The sequence below is a fragment of the Oncorhynchus mykiss genome, chromosome 6, assembly GCF_013265735.2.
Source record: "Oncorhynchus mykiss isolate Arlee chromosome 6, USDA_OmykA_1.1, whole genome shotgun sequence".
NCBI lineage: Eukaryota > Metazoa > Chordata > Actinopteri > Salmoniformes > Salmonidae > Oncorhynchus > Oncorhynchus mykiss.
The window spans coordinates 56,870,937-56,892,319 of NC_048570.1; the positions used below are offsets into that span (position 1 = coordinate 56,870,937).

Below are 21,383 nucleotides of genomic sequence, written 5' to 3' on the forward strand. Positions count from 1 at the left end.
CAGTATTTCTGGCTACACAGACTTCAGTTCAATGTCTATTTTTGATTTACATTTGGCTGAGTTCACTATAGGGGAATTCAACGTGAAATCAACAAATAAATATCCCCATGACTTTGGATTTAGTTTTAAAGTTGGTAGAAAAAATTACGGAATTCCCTTACGTTGAGGACTTTTTGCAAATCCAGTCAGTTTCTTACGTTGATTCAACGTCATCACATTTTTTGTTGTTGTTGAAATTACGTGGAAACAACATTGATTCAACCAGTTTTTGCCCAGTGGGCTGCCACTGGTGGCGAGAGCTGAGAGGCATTCTTCCTCATTGTGGCAAATGCAGCTCCCCCGCCTTTCACTCAGCACCTATTATTGCCTGCACTCTAAGGGACTACAGGAGCAATTATGCGAGGATGGGAGCAACAGGGTCACCAGCATAACAAACACAGGGTTCACCGGCAGCGTCTGTGATTCATCCATAATGGGATGTATTCTATTTATTAAGCATGCTGAATATTACACCTGTAAATGCTACAAACAAATGGTCTAGAGTTTAAGTGTCTTTTTGATAGAAAGGGGGATGGAAATATCAAGTGATAAATGTATCATTCCTTCAACCCTGTTTCACACCATCCTTTCTTCAGATTTTCTGGGTGTCTGCTTGACCTCATCAAAGATTTAGTGAGATGGGTGCTCTTCAACATGATGTAGAGGATTTTGTGCATGTTTTAAATTAGGCATTGAGCGGTGTGAAATACGGGCAGAATATTCAACATGACAACACAAAAGGGTGAAGGTCATACGCCATAGGCATGATAAATGATTTCCATTAAGGATTTAAAAGAGTTTGGAGTCCATTGTGCACGGGGTAGTAACCTACACCTCGTTTTGTAGGACTTCCGCCCATTCATTGGGGTCTAATTAGTCCAAACCCCATGCATGGAAACACACAGTGACCAGTTCTCAATGAGAGCTTTGGACCTCGGCATGCTTTGGTGACCGGAGAGTGACCTAAAAGAGGCACCGTAATCCGTCTCAATTATGTAGCTTATCAGCCAGAAAGCTGACGTCCCAATAGCAGTGAGAGTGAACCTGTTTCAGGCATTATTATGGGAAAATGAATGCAATGCCCAAGAGTTAATTGTATGTTATTTATAATTACTTCATTACTGTCATTGTAAATGTCACACCCTGATGTGTATCGCCTGTCTTTGTGCTTGTCTCTACCCCCCACCAGGTGTCTCCCATCTCCCCTCATTATCCCCTGTGTATTTATACACGTGTTCTCTGTTTGTCTGTTGCCAGTTCGTTTTGTTAGTCAAGCCTACCAGTGTTTTCCCCCTTGCTCCTGTCTTTTCTATAGTTCCCATTTTCTAGTATTCCCGGTTTTGACCATTCTGCCTGCCCTGACCCATGCTTGTGTTTCGAGCTCCAACAGTGCAGTAATATCGAACAAGTCATATCTAACCATACACACAATCTAAAGTAAAGGAATGGAATTAAGAATATATAAATATCTGGATGAGCAATGTCAGAGCGGCATCGACTATGATGCAGTAGAATAGGATAGAATACAGTATATACTGTACATATGAGATAAGTAATGCAAAATATGTAAACATTATTCATGTGACTAGTGTTCCATTATCAAAGTGGCCAGTGATTTCAAGTCTATGTATATAAGGCAGCAGCCTCTAATGTACTAGGAATTGCTATTTAACAGTCTGATGGCCTTGAGATAGAAGCTGTTTTTCCGTCTCTAGCAGATACTCCCAGCTTTGATGCACCTGTCCTGACCTTGCCTTCTGGATGATAGCGGGGTGAACAGGCAGTGGCTCAGGTGTTTGTTGTCCTTGATGCTCCTTTTGGCCTTCCTGTAACATCGGATGCTGTAAGTGTCCTGGAGGGCAGGTAGTTTGCCCCAGTGATGCGTCGGGCAGACTGCACAACCCTCTGGAGAGCCCTGCAGTTGCAGACGGTGCAGTTGCTGTACCAGGCGATGATACAGCCTGACAGGATGCTCTCAATTGTGCATCTGTAAAATTTTGTCAGGGTTTTAGGTGCCGAGCCAAATAGAGTTAAAGTGACTATGCATAGATAATAAACAGAGTAGCAGCATCGTAAAAGGGGGGGGGGGGGCAATGCAAATAGTCTGGGTAGCCATTTGATTAGCTGTTCAGGAGTCTTATGGCTTGGGGGTAGAAGCTGTTAAGAAGTATTTTGGACCTAGACATGGCACTCCAAAACCGCTTGCCGTGCGGTTGCAGAGAGAACAGTCTATGACTAGGGTGGCTGGAGTCTTTGACAAATTTTAGGGCCTTCCTCTGACAACGCCTGGTATAGAGGTCCTGGATTGCAGGAAGCCTGGCCCCAATGATGTACTGGGCTGTACGCACTACCCTCTGTAGAGCCTTGCGGTTGGAGGCCGAGCAGTTGCCATACCAGGCAGTGATGCAACCAGGAGGCACTCGATGGTGCAGCTGTAGAACTTTTTGAGGATGTGAGGACCCATGCCAAATCCTTTGTCTCCTGAGGGGAATAGACTTTGTCATGCCCTCTTCACGACTGTCTTGGTGTGTTTGGACCATGATAGTCTGATGGTGATGTGGACACCAAGGAACTTGAAGCTCTCAACCTGCTCCACTACCACCTCGTCGATGAGAATCTCGGTCCTCCTTTTTCTGTAATCCACAATCATCTCCCTTGTCTTGATCACGTTGAGGGAGAGGTTGTTGTCCTGGCACCACACGGCCAGGTCTCTGACCTCCTCCCTATAGGCTGTCTCATCGTTGTCACTGATCGGCAATTAAAATATATATATATATATATTTTTTTTTTGTGTGAATTTTACCCCTTTTTTTCTCCCCAATTTCGTGGTATCCAATTGTTTTTTAGTAGCTACTATCTTGTCTCATCGCTACAACTCCCGTACGGGCTCGGGAGAGACGAAGGTTGAAAGTCATGCGTCCTCCGATACACAACCCAACCAAGCCGCACCCGTCATCGGCAAATTTAATGACGGTGTTGGAATCTTGCCAAGCCATGCAGTCATGAGTGAACAGGGAGTGCAGGAGGGGACTGAGCACGCACCCCTGAGAGGCCCCCGTGTTGAGGATCAGCATGGCAGATGTGTTGTTACCTACCCTGGGGGCGGCTCATCAGGAAGTCCAGGATCCAGTTGCAGAGTGAGTTTAGTGTTTAGTCTCAAAGTCTTTAGCTTAGTGATGAGCTTTGAGGGAACTATGGTGTTGAACGCTGAGCTGTAATCAATGAATGGCATTCTCACATAGGTGTTCCTTTTGTCCAGGTGGGAAAGGGCAGTGTGGAGTGCAATAGAGTTTGCATCATCTGTGGATCTGTTGGGGTGGTATGCAAATTGGAGTGGGTCTAGGGTTTCTGGGATAACGGTGTTGATGTGAGCCATAACCAGGCTTTCAAAGCACTTCATGGTTACAGACGTGAGTCCTACGGGTCGGCAGTCATTTAGGCAGATTACCTTAGTGTTCTTGGGCACAGAGACTATGGTGGTCTGCTTAAAACATGTTGGTATTACAGACTCAGCCTAAGGTTGAAAATGTCGGTGAAGAAACTTGCCAGTTGATCAGCGCAAGTTAGGAGTACACATCAGTGATGTGTACGCTGAGGAATGTGAAGGTGTCTACCTTCTCCACTGCGGTCCTGTCGATATGGATAGGGAGGTGCTCCCTCTGCTGTTTTCTGAAGTCCACAATCAGCTCATTTGTTTGTTGACGTTGAGTGAGAGGTTATTTTCCTTGCACCACACTTCCAAGGCCCTCACCTTCTCCCTATAGGCTGTCTCATCATTGTCGGTGATCAGGCCTATCACTGTTGTGTCATCAGCAAATTTAATGATGGTGTTGTAGTCGTGCCAGGCCATGCAACCATGGGTGAACAGGGAGTACAGGAGGGGGCTGAGCACGCATCCTTGTGGGGCCCCAGTGTTGTGGATAAGTGACGTAGAGGTGTTGTTTCCTACCTTCACCACCTAGGGGCAGCCCGTCAGGAAGTCCAGGACCCAGTTGCACAGGGCGGGGTTCAGACCCAGGGCTTCGAGCTTAATGATGAGCTTGGAGGGTACTCTGGTGTTGAATGCTGAGCTATAGTCATTTAATTACAAAGACCATTCAATTCCACGTAGGTCAAATAAATATACACTGTGACTATTTTATTTTACAAGCGCAACATAGGTTTCCTATGGCCTTCACACAGTGTTATATTCATATCAACCTCTAGTTGAGTTTCTGTATTACATTTCTCAGATATCTTGAAATGACTCAGAGCTCTGAATACTACACACTAAAAATAATTGTTCTAAAAGGTACCAGATAGGGGTTACTTGACTTGTAACCATAGCTACAGTGGGGCAAAAAAGTATTTAGTCAGCCACCAATTGTGCAAGTTCTCCCACTTAAAAAGATGAGAGAGGCCTGCAATTTTCATCATAGGTACACTTAAACTATGACAGACAAAATGGAAAAAAAAATCCAGAAAATCACATTGTAGGATTTTTTATGAATTTATTTGCAAATAAGTATTATTTAAGAGGCTCCTCTGTCCTCCACTTGTATTAATGGCACCTGTTTGAACTTGTTATCAGTATAAAAGACACCTGTCCACAACCTCAAACAGTCACACTCCAAACCCCACTATGGCCAAGACCAAAGAGCTGTCAAAGGATACCAGAAACAAAATTGTAGACCTGCACCAGGCTGGGAAGACTGAATCTGCAATAGGTAAGCAGCTTGGTTTGAAGAAATGAACTGTGGGAGCAATTATTAGGAAATGGAAGACATACAAGACCACTGATAATCTCCCTCGATCTGGGGCTCCATGCAGGATCTCACCCCGTGGGGTCAAAATGATCACAAGAATGGTGAGCATAAATCCTAGAACCACACAGGGGGACCTAGTGAATGACCTGCAGAGAGCTGGGACCAAAGTAACAAACCATCAGTAACACACTACGCCGCCAGGGACTCAAATCCTGCAGTGCCAGACGTGTCCCCCTGCGTGTCCCCCTAAGCCAGTACATGTCCAGGCCCTGTTATTTATTTATTTATTTTTTGAATTTGTACCCCTTTTTCTCCCCAATTTCGTGGTATCCAATTGTTGTAGTAGCTACTATCTTGTCTCATCGCTACAACACCCGTACGGGCTCGGGAGAGACGAAGGTTGAAAGTCATGCGTCCTCCGATACACAACCCAACCAGCCGCACTGCTTCTTAACACAGCGCGCATCCAACCCGGAAGCCAGCCGCACCAATGTGTCGGAGGCTGCACCGTGCACCTGGCAACCTTGGTTAGCGCACACTGCGCCCGGCCCGCCACAGGAGTCGCTGGTGCGCGATGAGACAAGGACATCCCTACAGACCAAGCCCTCCCTAACCCGGACGACGCTAGGCCAATTGTGCGTCGCCCCACGGACCTCCCGGTCAGGGCCGGTTACAACAGAGCCTGGGCGCGAACCCAGGGACTCTGATGGCACAGCTGGCGCTGCAGTACAGCGCCCTTAACCACTGCGCCACACGGGAGGCGCAGTTATTGACCAAATACTTATTTTCCACCATAATTAAAATAACCATTCAGAGTTTTTTTATTCTTGTCAGCAATATTATATTGTTAAAATGCCATAGGTGTTATTATTGTGTTGATTGACAAGTTGATCAAGTTAGCTACCTCTGGAACAGCTGGCGGTTCCTGCGGTGAGATTTGAGAAGCACTGACTGATTTAGTCAAGTGTTCTCAATTGACCCAATGCCATAAGTGAGTCTTTAACAAGACACCCTCAATGTCCGTAGCCATATATAACATGTAATGGAACAACACAACACATTAGATAAACTGGAATGACACACCACTCATGGTTTCTGTGCGCAAACGACGCTCCAAAATATTCTGAGCCACCTCCTCTACATTGATATGGTCACGAAAAAAGCAAATAAACCTTTTGTGAACTGTAATGAACCATTGAAGAACTCAAAGGGTTCTTTGAGTCATTATGGTTCCTTCCACATAGAACCATCATCCTTACAAAAGAACCCTTGAGGAACCCAAATTTGTGTGTGTAGTTTATCTCCTCACATCCTCACACATTACTGTGTGTCAGTGAGTCAATGTCATAGCCTCTAAGTGGCTGGGGAAACAGACATCTTACACATCTTTTTTTAACCTCTACGGGATGGGTGTCCCTTAACCAGGACAGTTGTTGCTAACGTGCGCTAATGTGACTAGAATTATGTTGTATTCAACAGCCAACTTTCCGGGACATAGACATGTCTTATGTGGGCAGAAAGCTTAAATTCGTATTAATCTAACTGCAGTGTCCAATTAACAGTAGCTATTATAGTGAAAAAATACCATGCTATTGTTTGGGAAGAGTGCACAACAACAACAAAAAATGTATCACGGCAACTGGTTTGATACATTCACCTCTGAAGGTAAATAATGTACTTACATTCGGTAATCTTGCTCTGATTTGTCACCGTGAGGGTCCCAGAGATAAAATGTAGCATAGTTTTGTTTGATACAATCCATTTTTATGTTCAAATGTAGGAACTGAGGTCTTCAGTTTGACCCCACTGCTGTCTCTGGCTCCACACCCACCCCGCCCGGCCATCTAGATGTGTGAAAGTTAGTGTAAAAGCTAATGACCCATCATGTATGAAATTCCTGGGAGTGTGTAAACTTACATTTTTTATTACCTTATCATTTTTGTATGTTCTCTATAGTTACAGTGGCAAGAGAAAGTATGTGAAAACTTTGGAATTACCTGGATATCTGCATAAATTGGTCATAAAATTTGATCTGATCTTCATCGAAGTCACAGCAATAGACAAACACAGTCTGTTTAAACTAATAACACACAAAAAAGTATACGTTTTCATGTCCTTATTGAACACACCGTGTAAACATTCACAGTGTTGAGTGGAAAAAGAATGTGAGCCAACCAAAGAATGTGAGCCAACCAAATGTTTTCTGTAGTTGCGGATCAGACCTGCATAACGGCCAGGAGGAATTTTGAACTGTTCATCTTTACAAAACTGTTTCAGTTCAGCAAAATTCTTAGGATGTCTGGTGTGAACCACTCTTGAGGTCATGCCACAGCATTTTAAATCGGGTTGAGGTCAGGACTCTGACTGGGCCACTCCAGAAGGCGTATTTTCTTCTGTTGAAGCCATTCTGTTGTTGATTTACTTCTGTGTTTTGGGTCGTTGTCCTGTTGCATCACCCAAATTCTGTTGAGCTTCAATTGATGGACAGATAGCCTTACATTCTCCTGCAAAATGTCTTGATTCATTTTCCCGTCGATGAAAGCAAGCTGTCCAGGCCGTGAGGCAGCAAAGCAGCTCTAAACCAGGATGCTCCCTCCACCATACTTTACATTTGGGATGAGGTTTTGATGTTGGTGTGCTGTGCCTTTACTTCTCCACACATAGTGTTGTGTGTTCCTTCCAAACAAATCAACTTTAGTTTAATCTGTCCAAAGAATATTTTTCCAGAAGCGGTGTAGAACATCCAGGTGCACTTTTGCGAACTTCAAACGTGCAGCAATGTTTTTTTGGACAGCAGTGGCTTCTCCCGTGATGTCCTCCAATGAACACCATTATTGTTTTGTGTTTTACATATTGTAGACTCGTCAACAGAGATGTTAGCATGTTCCAGAGATTTCTGTAAGTCTTTAGCTGACACTCTAGGATTCTTCTTAACCTCGTTGAGCTTTCTGCACTGTGCTCTTGCAGCCACTTTGCAGGATGGCCACTCCATGGACTGATGAACATCAAGGCTTTTCTTAACCGTAGCTCTTCTGAGATCTCTTTTGTTCGAGGCATGGTTCACATAAGGCAATGCTTCCTGTTAATAGCAGACTCAAATTTTGAGTTTGTTTTTTATAGGGCAGTTCAAACCATCATCTCCAATCTCATCTCATTGATTGGACTCCAAGTTAGCTGACTCCTGACTCCAATTAGCCTAGGGGTTCACATACCTTTTCCAACCTACAATGTGAATGTTTAAATTATGCATTCAATATAGACCAAAAAAAATACAATAATTTGTGTGTTATTAGTTTAAGCACACTGTGATTGTCTATTGTTGTGACTTGGATGAAGATCATATCAAATTGTTTGACTGATTTATGCAGAAATCCAGGTCATTTCAAAGAGTTCACATACTTTTTCTTGCCACTGTATGTACTTGAAAATGTATCAATTGAACAAGTCGGCACATTTGGGCAAACTCCTGGCAGACTTGATACAAAATATTGTGCAGTAATGTAATTCTTCACTGGATCAGTCTGAAACTTTGCACACACACTGCTGCCATCGGGTGGCCAAAATCAAAATAACTCCTAGACTCCTATCTTAAAGTATAGCCTTTCTCTTGCATTTCAAAGATGATGTTCATTCTTTTATCAGATCTAATGTGTTATATTCTCCGACATTAATTTCACATTTCCATAACCTTCAAAGTGTTTCCTTTCAAGTGGTATTAAGAATATGCTTCAGGTCCTGAGCTACAGGGAGTAAGATTTGGGTATGTCATTTTAGGCGAAAATTGAAAAAAAAGGGTATGATCCTTAAGAGGTTTTTAACATAGAGTTCTAAAGTAAAAAAGTATGAGCTCTTTCTTTTTTGTTGCCATTTCTTCATAACCGTTTAGTATCTGCTCGGATACTTTAGGACAGAATCTGATTCAGTCAGGGTGCAACAGCATCAAAACAATGCTGATAGATGCACAATAATGTTAGCTTTCACTCAAAATGTGTTTTTAGCTTTCAGACGTTGCTAGTTGTTTGTTTGAGGAAACGTAAACAACCCCAAAACCCAATCAGCTTGAGATCCACTCGAAATTCATCACCGAACCTTGTGGGGGAAAACATGGTAAACATTGTCGGAATGATGGACCCGGTGTGATCAAAGCACCATAGTTCCATCTGAGGATTCTACCTCTGCAACCTCCTCTACAGCAGCAGCAGGAGCTACAGCCTCTACTGTAACTGCTTCTACATCTCTCACTGACCCTACAGCATTGGTCCTCACTATCCTAACCCCTACCTCTCCTGCCCCACAATCCCTCCAGGCTTCAGTACCCCTACAACCATAAATGTATACAACTCCCACTGCTGTTGTCATTATACCCCTACGGCACTAATGATGACACACACACACACACACACACACACACACACACACACACACACACACACACACACACACACAGCAGGGGGTGCTGAAGAGCAGCCTATAGTCCCTCGGGTGCAAAGTGGGTAGATGTGATAAAACTTCTCAAAAGTGAGTCCCAGAGGATTTAGAATGAAGGACCAAACAACATGTAACTTCTTCAATTCAACACATAACTCCCACCCTCCCCCTAATAAATATGTATTCTTTAAAGGGAAAAGAGTTGGGGACTAAAATAATTCAACTGAAATCTGAAGTGTCAGAATATTCTCACATTTGAATGAAAGCATAAATCATGAATGTGTGAATAAACTAATGATCATGGTTTTGGTTTTGTAACAAGTAGGTGCCAGTGCACACACACAGAGGGAATCTACAGTACATTATGTGCTATGTTTCCAGTATGTATAGAGTAATATCTGAGATATTACTTGACAACCAAAAATGCAACTTTGTAAAAAATCAATACTGTATTGCATGTTTAATTAAGTTGAGCCTGTTCTCTGATTACCAAAGTGTAAACATAGCAGGAGCTTCAGTCCTCACTTTAATCAGTTTTATTCTGACCTTTTTTGTAAGAAATGGACAGAATCACCAGACTGCACAGTAAAAGCCCACTATAAACTGGAAGTTGGCAAGAGTGTTGAGGCCCAAGGCAGTTTTCAATCCTGGCAATATGAAAGCATATGGTTGAGCAAGGCGCACACTGCAAACGCTGCAAGTGTCTTCCATCATAGTGTGGGCTGATAGAATACAGTGTGGGAGAACTTGATGAGAGACCTCAAAACACTGGCAATGGACTGCCTCACAGAGCCACAGCGCAGATGGTTAGCACTATGCCTTACACAAGTGATAGAACCTACTGGGAAGGTACAATTGTCATGTTAATAGATGGGTGTATTGACTATAATTTTGCGATATAGTGAGTACATGGCAAACATCAACACAAAATAATCAACCAATACAAAATTGTTTTGGTCCAAGTCCAAGTTATAATGCCTGTATCCTCTAATAAACAGATACAGCAAGGAATCAATAGACACACTCCTAAAAATGCACAATCAAATCAGAAGACAAAAGTAAATAAAAAGGATTATCATATATTGCTTTTGTTCACAAAGACTCACAGAAAAATAAGACATAAGGAAGGACAGTATTTCTGTGACATGTATTTGAAGAAAGCCTGATTTGTTACAAGATACATCAAAGAAAGTTTTTTTTGTATCTTCAAAACACTCAAGATATATATAGTGGAAGCCTGGAAAATAGAAATGTTTATAAAACATATGTAAAGGCATTTTCAAGAAGTTCAGAATATAGCTGTAGATTTGCTTCTTTCATGGATGCCACTCTGGTACAGACATAGGATCTTAATTTGATCACCCTGTTGCAGGAGAACCTTCCTGCAATGCAGGTTTAAAATGTAGGTTTAAAAAGACTTCTGAAGTTCGTAATTTCCACTTTGAAATTTTAGAAACATTTTTCAACCCCAACAAAAATGTCCATCAATTATAATTCATTTAAATATTCCCATTTCCTGTTGCTGCAGGATGATTTTTGTGTCGCAAATTGGCTCAAATCAAAGATCCTACAAATCTGTGCCACGACCAGTAGACAAATCTTTGATGTGAATTGCCAACAAAATCCAAATAATCGGGTCAGGTAAGGAAAGGCAGCTTCATCTTTTAATAATTGATTTTGTGGGTTAGACTTCCTGTCTAGACCCCGTACAAGGGATCTATTGATTAGAAGCCATTGATAGAGACGTCTCCCCCCCTGGGCACGTACGTGCCTTGCGTGCCCGGTCAGTAATTTACCCGTAGTTACTACAAGGTTTAGACAGCTGACTAGCAGTTGCCTGACGACTGAATTCTTCCGCTGCTCTATCGGCCGCTACATACTTCATTGCGGAGAAAAAACGAATGTTCGTCTGCGTGGAGTTGCAATTGGTCGGAGCAAGAAGGCTGGGTAGCCAGGCAAGGCTAGCGGCTAGACTAATGTATCTATAAAATCTTAGCTGACTTTGGCTAATTGAGTGACTGTCAGTGACTGACATAACAAGAGGGATAAACTGCTGATGCACTACCAAATGTTGATATTGCACGGTGTGTATTCTGCTATTCTAACCAACAGTAAATTGAGACGCCGACTGACATCCTGGTTGGTGCCCCATAGCGGCCTCTTATATCGCTTATGACTAGAAATGGCGCTTATCAGTTGTGTGTATCCAGCTATATGCCTTAACGCCAAATAAATGGAAGACATCTGGAAAAGACATGACGATTATCTTTTCCATTCATTTTGGATTGTGGTATATAGTTAGATATACACACCTGGTGGTGTGGTGAATGGATTAATCCTGACATTACTTTTGACATCTGAAACCATCCAAAAAAAATTGATTTTGGAGTGTAATGTCCATTTAATGGTCAACATTTTGTCAGTCTGTCAAATAATGTCTGTTAGTCTGTATCAATTCAGTTTCATACATAGGTTACCTTTGTCCAAGCGTTCTTTACTTCAACCTGCCTGCTGTAAAGGAACCTTTGTTATTAGTTGGCCTATGCTGCCATCTAAGGATATATATATTTTACATATTTTTTTTCAAAACTAGAATACAAATCCTAAAGCCCGCAATTGAGGCATTACAACACACACGCTCGCGCACACGCACGAACACGCACACACGTCTGTTGAAAGTCTACTTGTCATCTGCTGCCATCAGGTGGATTTCCCCTCCCAGTACTATCCAATTTGAGGTACTAGTTGTGTCAAAAGGCACCCGATAAAGATAAACAGATCTGAGCGTCCAAACCGAGGTCTCATATGGATTTGCTGTTTATATGTTAGGGGAAAGATCAGATATGTATCAGATATTCCAAATAATTGGCAAAAGACTGTGAATGCACCCAAATTGTACAAAAACAGCACCCTGATTAAAATGTAATATAGTGGTGCAGCGGTCTAAGGCACTGCATCGCAGTATTGCGGCATCACTACAGCCTGGGGTTCGATCCCAGGCTGTGCCATTACTGGCTGTGCCATTAGTGACCGGGAGTCCCATAGGGACTTAACCCGGAAGCCAGTGTCGTCCGGGTTAGGGGAGGGTTTGGACGGGGGGACTTTACTTGGCTCATCACGCTCTAGCAACTCCTTGTGGCGGGCCGGGTGCCTGCAGGCTGGTGCAGCTGACTTCCGGTTTAAGAGAGAGGATGTTAAGAAGTGCGTTTTGGTGGGTCATGATTCGGAGGACGCATGACTCGACCTTCGCCTCTCCCGAGTCCGTTGGGGAGTTGCAGTGATTAGACAAGATCGTAATCACCAAATTGGAGAGAAAAAGGGGGTAAATAAATGGTTACGGTGAGGGTTAGGGTTTCAGTGAAACTCTCATGTTTAATGAGTGGGATTTCTTTGAATTGCACTGAATTCAATTCTACTTCCTGTCACTCAAATTCTCAAATTGTACAAAAACAGCACCCTGATTAAAATGTAATATAGTGGTGCAGCGGTCTAAGGCACTGCATCGCAGTATTGCGGCATCACTGCAGCCAATTCAATTCAAATTTCAATTAATGAATTGAATCGGAGTCAATTACAAAATGTTGAATTAAGCCTAAGGCTGGTTTATGTTACTGTAGGGTATCGTCTGCTGCTAGTACATGGAGCAGCTTTATTCTTGGAAAAGTTATATTTTTAAATAAAACTAATCTTTTCAATTCAAGATATTTGGCAAAGGTAAGTGTTTGGAAACCTCAGAATCTGCTTTTTTTGATACTACACTGACCAAAAATATAAACGCAGCATGTTGATCCCATGTTTCATGAGCTAAAATAAAAGATGGTAGAAATGTTACATACGCACAAAAAGCTTCTCTCAATTGTTGTGCACAAAGTTGTTTACATCCCTGTAATGTGAGCATTTGTCCTTTGCCAAGATAATCCATCCAGCTGACAGATGTGGCATTTCATGAAGCTAATTAAACAGCATGGTCATTACACAATTGCACCTTGTGCTGGTGACAGTAAAAGGCCACTCTAAAATGTGCAGTTTTGTCACAACACAATGCCATAGATATCTCAAGTTTACAGGGAGTTTACAATTGGCAAGCTGACTGCAGGAATGTCCACCAGAGCTGTTGCCAGAAAATCTCATTTTAATTTCTCTACCTTAAGCCACCTCTAACGCTGTTTGAGACAATTTGGCAGTACGTCCAACCAGCCTCACAATCGAAGAAAACGTTTATCCACGCTAGCCCAGGATCCAAATCTGGCGTCTTCACCTGTGGAATTGTCTGAGACCAGCCACCCAGACAACTGATGACACAATGGGTTTGCACAACCGAAGAATTTCTGCAAAAACTGTCAGAAGCCGTGCCCCATGGTGGCAGTGGGGTTATTGGATGGGCAGGCATAAGCTACGGAGAGCAAACACTACTGCATTTTATTGATGGCAATTTGAATGCACAGAGATTGCGTGACGAGATCCTGAGGCCCATTGTCGTGCCATTCATCAGCCGCCACCACCTCATGTTTCAGCATGATAATGGACAGGCCCATGTCACAAGGATCTGTACACAATTCCTGGAAGCTGGAAATGTCCCAGTTCTTTCATGGCCTCATACTCACCAGACAAGTCACCCATTGAGTATGTTTGGGATGCTCTGGATCGATGTGTACGACCGCGTGTTCCAGTTCACGGCAATATCCAGCAACTTCACACAGACATTGAAGAAGAGTGGGACAACATTCCACAGGCCACAATCAACATCCTGATTAACTCTATGCAAAGAAGATGTGTCATGCTGCATGAGGCAAATGGTGGTCACACCAGATACTGTTTTCTGATCCACACCCCTACCTCTCTTTTTTAAAGGTATCTGAGACCAACAGATGCATATCTGTATGCATATCTGAAATCCATAGATTAGGGCCTAATTTATTTATTTAAACTGACTGATTTCCTTATATGAACTGTAACTCAGTAAAATCTGTGAAATTGTTGCATGTTGCATATATATTTTTTGTTCAATAGCACCCATAAGCTTGGTTTAGTCATCTTCTCCCTGGTGTTCACAACTATCCATCTTTCCATGTGTATAAACATCAAATTAGTATAGCCAATATACAATACATTCCTTGCACCCCCTCACATCAAAGCAACTATAGAAGTATTTTCTATTGCAGGTGCCCCTAATCGTAAAGGCTCGTATCAGGTTTCAGAAATAGGATCCTTTTAAATGTCCTTTTTACTCAAAAGCCCTAAACTGTGCTGAGTATATGGTTAACATGAATATTTGATGGGGCCACTTTAAGTTCCATGTTATCTTTTGTGTATATACAGTACCTCAGATAGTAGGTGTAGTTTGTGGCTTTCAAAGAATATACTTAAGCATAAACATCTAACCTGGTAATGCTTTCTACTGCCTTAAATATCGATCTTGAGGAAAGATCAAATATACCTGCCTCTTCTACTTTCGAAAATATACTCTCTGTGCACATCTGCAGAATGTTCATTTCATTCTCATGATACTGCAACAAATATTGACATTTTATTACTAGATGTTTTTGATATTTAGTTTGTTGTTCATGTCTCATCAAAATACAAACAGAATTGTAATACTCTGATTACGCTTGATTTTAATCTTATCCCCACAAATATTTATAGAATTACATTCTACAGTAGTTGCTAGGTCCATCTTCCGATCGAATGTGTCCAAGTCTCTTATCCAGGTATCCAGGTGTCCAAGTGTATCACTTTCCATAGAGCACTAACACAGCTATTCTAGAGAGGCACGCTGCCAAAACAACATGTTTCACTTTCCCCCTGTGAATACCCAAATCACAGACGCTGTTCAGAGCCCCAACCCATCCGGCTCAGTCAGGCAGGAAGTCCCTGAATGAGCTGAAGCTGAAGCTGCGGCCAGAGGGGCCAGGAGGATTGGAGTTGATCCTGGGGATCTTCTCCATCAGCTTGGAGACTGCTCTCCTGCGAAATGAGGCTGGGGAAGTGTCAAGTTGCTGGATCACATCTCCATAAAGAACACTAAAGACGGCCGCTGTCTCTTCCCATCCGTCACGCACTGAAATCTCGTGGAAGGGCAGTTTTAGGCCCTGTGACAGGCCTTCTCCATCCTCAGTACTCACCATTCGGTCAAACTCAAGGTCCTTCTTATTGGCCACAATAACTATGGGAGGAGGCTCAGGGCTGCACTTGCGGGCGCCTGAAGAGGAGTGGATGTGATTGACGAGGAAACAGAGGCGCATGACCTCGTCAAAGCTACACCTGTCTGTTACAGAGTACACAATCACAAATCCATCTCCCCACTTTATCTTCTCTTCGATCAGCAGGGCATCTTCCTCCTTACAATAAATGTAGATTTAGATATAGAACTGCAACAACAACACAAAAATCATATATCAATAAAAAAACTATACACTGAGTACACCAAACATTAGGAACACCTTCCTTAATATAGAGTTGCACCCGCCCTCTCCCTTTTGCCCTCAGAACAGACTCAACTCGTTGGGGTATGGACTCTACAAGGTGTTAAAAGAGTTCCACAGGGATGCTTCCCACAGTTGTGTCAAGTTTGCTGGATGTCCTTTGGATGGTGCACCATTCTTGATACACACAAAACTGTTGAGTATGAAAAACCCAGCAGTATTGATGTTCTTGACACAAACAGGCGCGCCTGGCACCTACTACCATACTCCGTTCAAAGGCACTTAAATCTTTTGTCTTGCCCATTCACCCTCTGGCACAAATACACAATCCATGTCTCAAGACTTTAAAATCATCTGGTCAGCCTATGTCATGGAGCAGGTGTTCTTAATGTTTTGTATACTCAGTGTATATGATTGAGTGGAATGTATTTGCGGAAATAATATGGCCAATTGACTGGTAACACATAGGTCTTCAAACTGCTGACCATGGTTGCATTATAATGAATACTCGGGATTCTGAATCTGGACAGAAACATGAGTGGTCAATGATGATTAGATAGCCTACAATTCTATGTTAAAACAATTTAGATTGTTTCATAGGATGATTGCATAACTGTTAGGTCAAGCCAAGCACGCTCACCTGCCCTGCTGTGTCCAGTATTTCAAAGTGTACCACATCACCACCAATAGACATCTCATGTCTGTATATGGTCTCTGCAGAAAGACATGCCAATTGTTTGTCAAACTTGATAGAGTGATCCATATTTATATTATATTCATTCTAATTATTTATTAATCCTTATTAATGCACTAGGCTACACTGCGTCTTTACGCATGGCATGACATATCGGATTAAAGTCGACGCAATCCCTCTCCCTCTGAATACCTACCGAGCGTTGGGTCATACTCGCCAATGAATCTTCTAGTGATAAAGCGCACAGCCATTGCTGTAAAATACGAAATGAAATATGAGTTTTATGAAAATTACTTTTGATAGATATTACACGTGTGAAACTGAAGCAAGTCTGGAACTAGAGCACAAATCAGGATAATCTGATGATAACACATAACCTATGCTATAATATTTTCTACATCAATTATTGTTTCTATGCTAAAGTGGCTCTGTGCTTACCAGTTTTGCCAACAGCCGCTTGGCCCAATATCACTATCCTGACCGTTCTCGAAGGCAAACTGCCTGTCCTTTTCAAAGTTCTTGATAGACCAAAATTGGTGGACATGGTTTCTTTATCCATTGGATGTTGTTAAATTAGCCATCAAATTCAACATGCAACCATAAAAAGTTTCCAATTCATATTCGATGCGTTCCCCGAGCTCTACGAGATTGTACCAGCACCCACACTCCTGAATAGCAACCTGGACTCAGGGGGTAGACGTAACATAGTAAAGAAAAAGCCTGGCCCTCAAATTAGTATGATAAGTTATGTATGGTATGTATTAATTTGTGGATGTCCATTATCCATTTATTATATGTTAGGTATTAGAAGTCGTATGGTTAGCTAACCTTAACAATTTAACCTAACATACTAAGTAGTTGCAAAGTTGCTAATTAGCTAAAATGCTAATGTTGCTCGTGATGACATTCAGACACGCAACATTTATTTTTTTTTGTCCACTCTGCCCAATCACCCTCCGAAGACAGTAACAACCGACCTTTCAATGAGGACTCAAATCTTTTGCCAGTTCACGTTACCTATTTGTGGGCCAAGTCCTCTTTGTATTCACATTGCTATGTTTAGAAAGGAACCAAGATCTTTTTCCAACATGCACTCTGAGTTTTTACAAAGTGCAGGACAAGCCATTTTATCCAAATGTGTTCCCGGACAGCTAGATATAACTACTTACATTTTAGAAGCTAATAGATTGCATTTAGTTAAAAAATGAGACATTAATTATAATCAGAAGATACTATTAACATGTAAATTTTATTGGTAACATAATACATAGCAATAGAGTAACTACAGAATAATGCTGTCATTGAAAATTGTACACCCAAGGTGGGCTACTGCCCTTTTAAGAGCTAGAATAGATTGCCTACCCTATGGTGTGATTTTCACTAAATATGTTGTCTCCTCACATTATTCAATCTCCAAAATCAATAAACAGCTTATGAAGCTCTCTTAGCCTATAGATCACCTATGGAAAAAAAAAAGTCCTTGACAATCGCTAGTCAATATACAAAAACAGCAGTTTTTCCCCACGAACATGCACATCCTCATCTTCTCTTTTGTGACACCAACGTGAGGGTTTATGGCAGGGAAAACAGTGTTGCAGTAGTCTAGTGTGTGGTGCGGGAATAATGACAAGCGAATTTGGGGAGCTTGGCGTTCAATGTCCTAAAAAAATGGAACCAGACCCAAAATTCAAGCAAAGCGAAGTCAGACCACCTCTCGAGATGGTCTCAGTTCGGATCGCTTCGGGGCACTTTTGAGGGGTCTGAGTTCTTTTGGAGTGTTCACACTGCACAAAACAAAATTAAACAAACCACATTGAGTTCACAAAAACTGTCTGAAAAGGACCAAGTGTGAAAACGTTGTCTCAGATTTCCGTTTACTATATTATGTCTAGTCTATGAGACCAGGCTGGAATACCTCAAGTTTTCCTTCTTTTCTGTCTTCAAGCTAGGTTTCTCAACTCCGCAACATATCATATGGCTATTTGTCATATAGGCGAGAAACTGTGCCTGAATTTCACCAATTTCATAACAGATTCATAAATAATTGACCTATGACAGATTGTTGTAGATGTACAATATAAGCACATCTGCTTACATAAAAAAGGTACATTTACAAAGAGTAACTTTAAAGTTACCAAATGTTGTGTATAAATAAGTTTTCCCATTTTATTTTCATACTGAGCACGTGTTCTCAATTTCAGTGCCACATTCACTGACGTTTATTTACAATTCAAAACATATAGCATCATGTCAATCTGGGAGCAACTTCGATTGTGTTGATCCGAAGCACTGTCTGTGGTTGTACAATAACTGAAAAAGGAAAAGACAGTAGTTAGTCTTGCAGCAGCCACACTTATGTAGCATTATTCTGAAAAACACACTGTCAGGTTATTCATATTGCTTTCACAGAATTTACTTCAGAGGATGAAAATCCTTTAGAATATTTGAACATATAATTCATGAAAAATGCAAGGCCTCAAGTGTGCCTCTCTTTTCTGTTGTGATATCCTGGGTCATTTCCGCTCTCTGGAGAAATTTAATGTTCCTGTTTACTCCAAGAAAACAATATCAAATTATACTTGACCAGTAATTGGCATGTGTGGACAGAGGAATTTAGGTCATTCATTGAATCTAAAAAAAAAAATGATTATGATCCAGTGATCACCCAACTATGTATCCCTTAATTAAAAAGTGTGTAGTGTACCCATTCATACAGTGGTTTCCCACTTTCCTTTTCTACTAGCTACCCTGGAATGTGTCACTTTCCCACACTAAAACTCTTGCAGCTTTTACACAGTTGTTCATGATGACAATTCTCCCTGGGAAATTATATTTGACGTTTACATTAGTGTTCTTGTTTAGATTGTTTCCCAATTAAATTAAAATACCCTTCATAGGAATATTAAGGGAATAAAGGAATAACGTTGTGCTAGCTTAGATTTGTACACTACACAGTTTAAGATATTATTTTAACCTCATTGCTAAAATATCAAGAAAAACAATCAACATGTAAAAAAAAAAATATATATATATACTTTTTTTCTTCTGGTATCTGTGTCTTTTCCAGAACCGCATGTGAACTTTGGGCCATGTTTGGGTTTTGAATGTATGCAGTAAGGCGTAGAATATACTGCACTTTTTTTGTTGTTGTCATATTCGTGTCATATTCATATTCTAACAGCCATTTCCCCTCCTCTATTCACATGTAGTCGTGATTTGGTCAGAGTAGAGGCAACTGTCATTGAGAAGTTGAGTGTCCATTTTGCAAGTCGACAATGGAAAGTGACAAATGAGGACCTGATCCTCATTGAAAACCACATTGATGCTGAATGTGGTGACCAGATTCGACTTGAGAAGGTCTGTGTGCTTTATATTCTGAGTGTTATTACTATTTGGAAAGGACGTCTGTGGTACATAACTGCTGGGGAACATGAGTCGAAATTGCGTTATTTTGATTCTATCATATTTTGGGTGGGTGAAGGTGTTCTCTTTAAATAACTTGAAATCAGACATCACACAGTAAGAATTGTAATCTAGAATCAATATGGAGTATGAAGTAATAATTTTACATTATGAAGTTGAGTGGATATACTGTACCTTGATGGTAATTTCATGATCTGAGAACTTTGATGACGTGCTAGGGCAGGACACAGAAGTCCTGAACGACAGCTCTTCAATTAGTTATTTCCCTCAGAGAGATTGATCCTATTCATTCATCTCTGAAATACACGCTTGTTGTGTAACTACTCACTGGCTATAAATTACTTACACACCAAGATTATGCTCAATACATTCAAGCGACCAATTTTATACAGATGAGACGCATTAATGACAGCTGCTGATTTCCTTTTGCCTTTTGATTTCAACACAACAGTCATCAAGCTTATCATATGTAATGGTTAGCTAATGTGCAAATTTAGCTTGCTCTATTTCAGAGATAATACACTGCACGAATAATTCGACCAGTTTAGATTTGTGGACATACGGGTAAACGACCTACCCATTTGATTAAGAACAATAATTTTCATATGTGCTTGTAATCTCCAACACGCTCTCAGCATCTCCAGATATCCATTCCTCAAAGTCAGCGCCATATTGCCAGTGAACGGTGGGCGTTACAGTCATAACATTCCCCGTATAACTGTCAAGTAAAATAAGTTCCATAAAAAACTATTGCTATTAGGAAATTAAAGATGCATTATACATAAATCCCTTCGCCATTTGCTGGTTGCTAAAATTCTAATAGTCGCTAAATTTCATGTTGTGACAAAACAAGCAAGAGTAGTATGGAGATGTTTTGTACGGTCTAAACCGCTGTGAAATATATTTTCCATAACCAAAAATATTTGTATTTTTAGCTGTTTGAAGCTGGTGTACAAAACCGAAAGAAAAATACCAAAAAATGATTGTAAGAATAGGAAGCATTTCAATAGCGCACATAGAACAGAGCTACTGGTTTCAATGAGATATATAACGCACATTTCTATGTGCATTTGGTCTGTCGCCCAAAAACATATTGCAGCTTTAAGAACCAACATTTCACTTTTTTGTTGTTGCAAAACAAGTATTTAATACATAAATGCAGTGGAAGGCAGAAATAGGTGTGAATGAATGAGAAATATGCTGCCACATACCTAAAAAATAACATATATCATTAATAAGACGCCAGCCACTCAAGTCATAGACTGTTCTCTCTACTACCGCACAGCAAACGGTACAGATGCACCAAGTCTGGAACCAACAGGAACCTGAACAGCTTCTACCACCAAGCTATGACTGCTAAATAGTTAACCAATCGCTAACTGGCCCTTTTTGCTCTAATCTCTTTAAACTCATCACATACGCTGCTGTTACAGTCTTATAGGTACTTTATCTCTACCTATATGTACATATCTACCTCAATGAACTTGTACCCCTGCACATCTACTCTGTACTGGTACGCTGTGTATATATAGCAAAGTTATCATTTAATTGTTTACCATTTCTATTTTTCTTTCATTGTTGGGAAGGTCCTGTAAGTAAGCATTTCACTGTTAGTCTCTCCTATTGTTTACA

General features: G+C 41.2%; 1 protein-coding gene across 4 annotated transcripts; it reads right to left on the bottom strand.

Annotated features, from left to right (window-relative positions):
* Positions 1–14,726: 14,726 nt before the first annotated feature.
* On the bottom strand, positions 14,727–20,434 carry LOC110526186 (ras-related and estrogen-regulated growth inhibitor). Of its 4 annotated transcripts, none has more exons than XM_021606901.2 (6): positions 20,329–20,434; positions 19,926–19,986; positions 16,767–18,638; positions 16,525–16,581; positions 16,275–16,348; positions 14,727–15,550 (listed from the first exon to the last, which is right to left on the bottom strand). In XM_021606901.2, the coding sequence occupies exons 3-6, from the start codon at positions 16,885–16,887 to the stop codon at positions 15,065–15,067; spliced, it is 738 nt and encodes a 245-aa protein (XP_021462576.1). In that variant the 5' UTR covers positions 16,888–18,638; positions 19,926–19,986; positions 20,329–20,434; the 3' UTR covers positions 14,727–15,064. The 4 variants fall into 4 exon arrangements, with proteins under 4 accessions (XP_021462576.1, XP_021462575.1, XP_021462577.1 ...); XM_021606900.2 differs by having other exon boundaries at positions 19,926–20,047; XM_021606902.2 differs by lacking the exon at positions 19,926–19,986.
* Between the last annotated feature and the right edge of the window lie 949 nt (positions 20,435–21,383).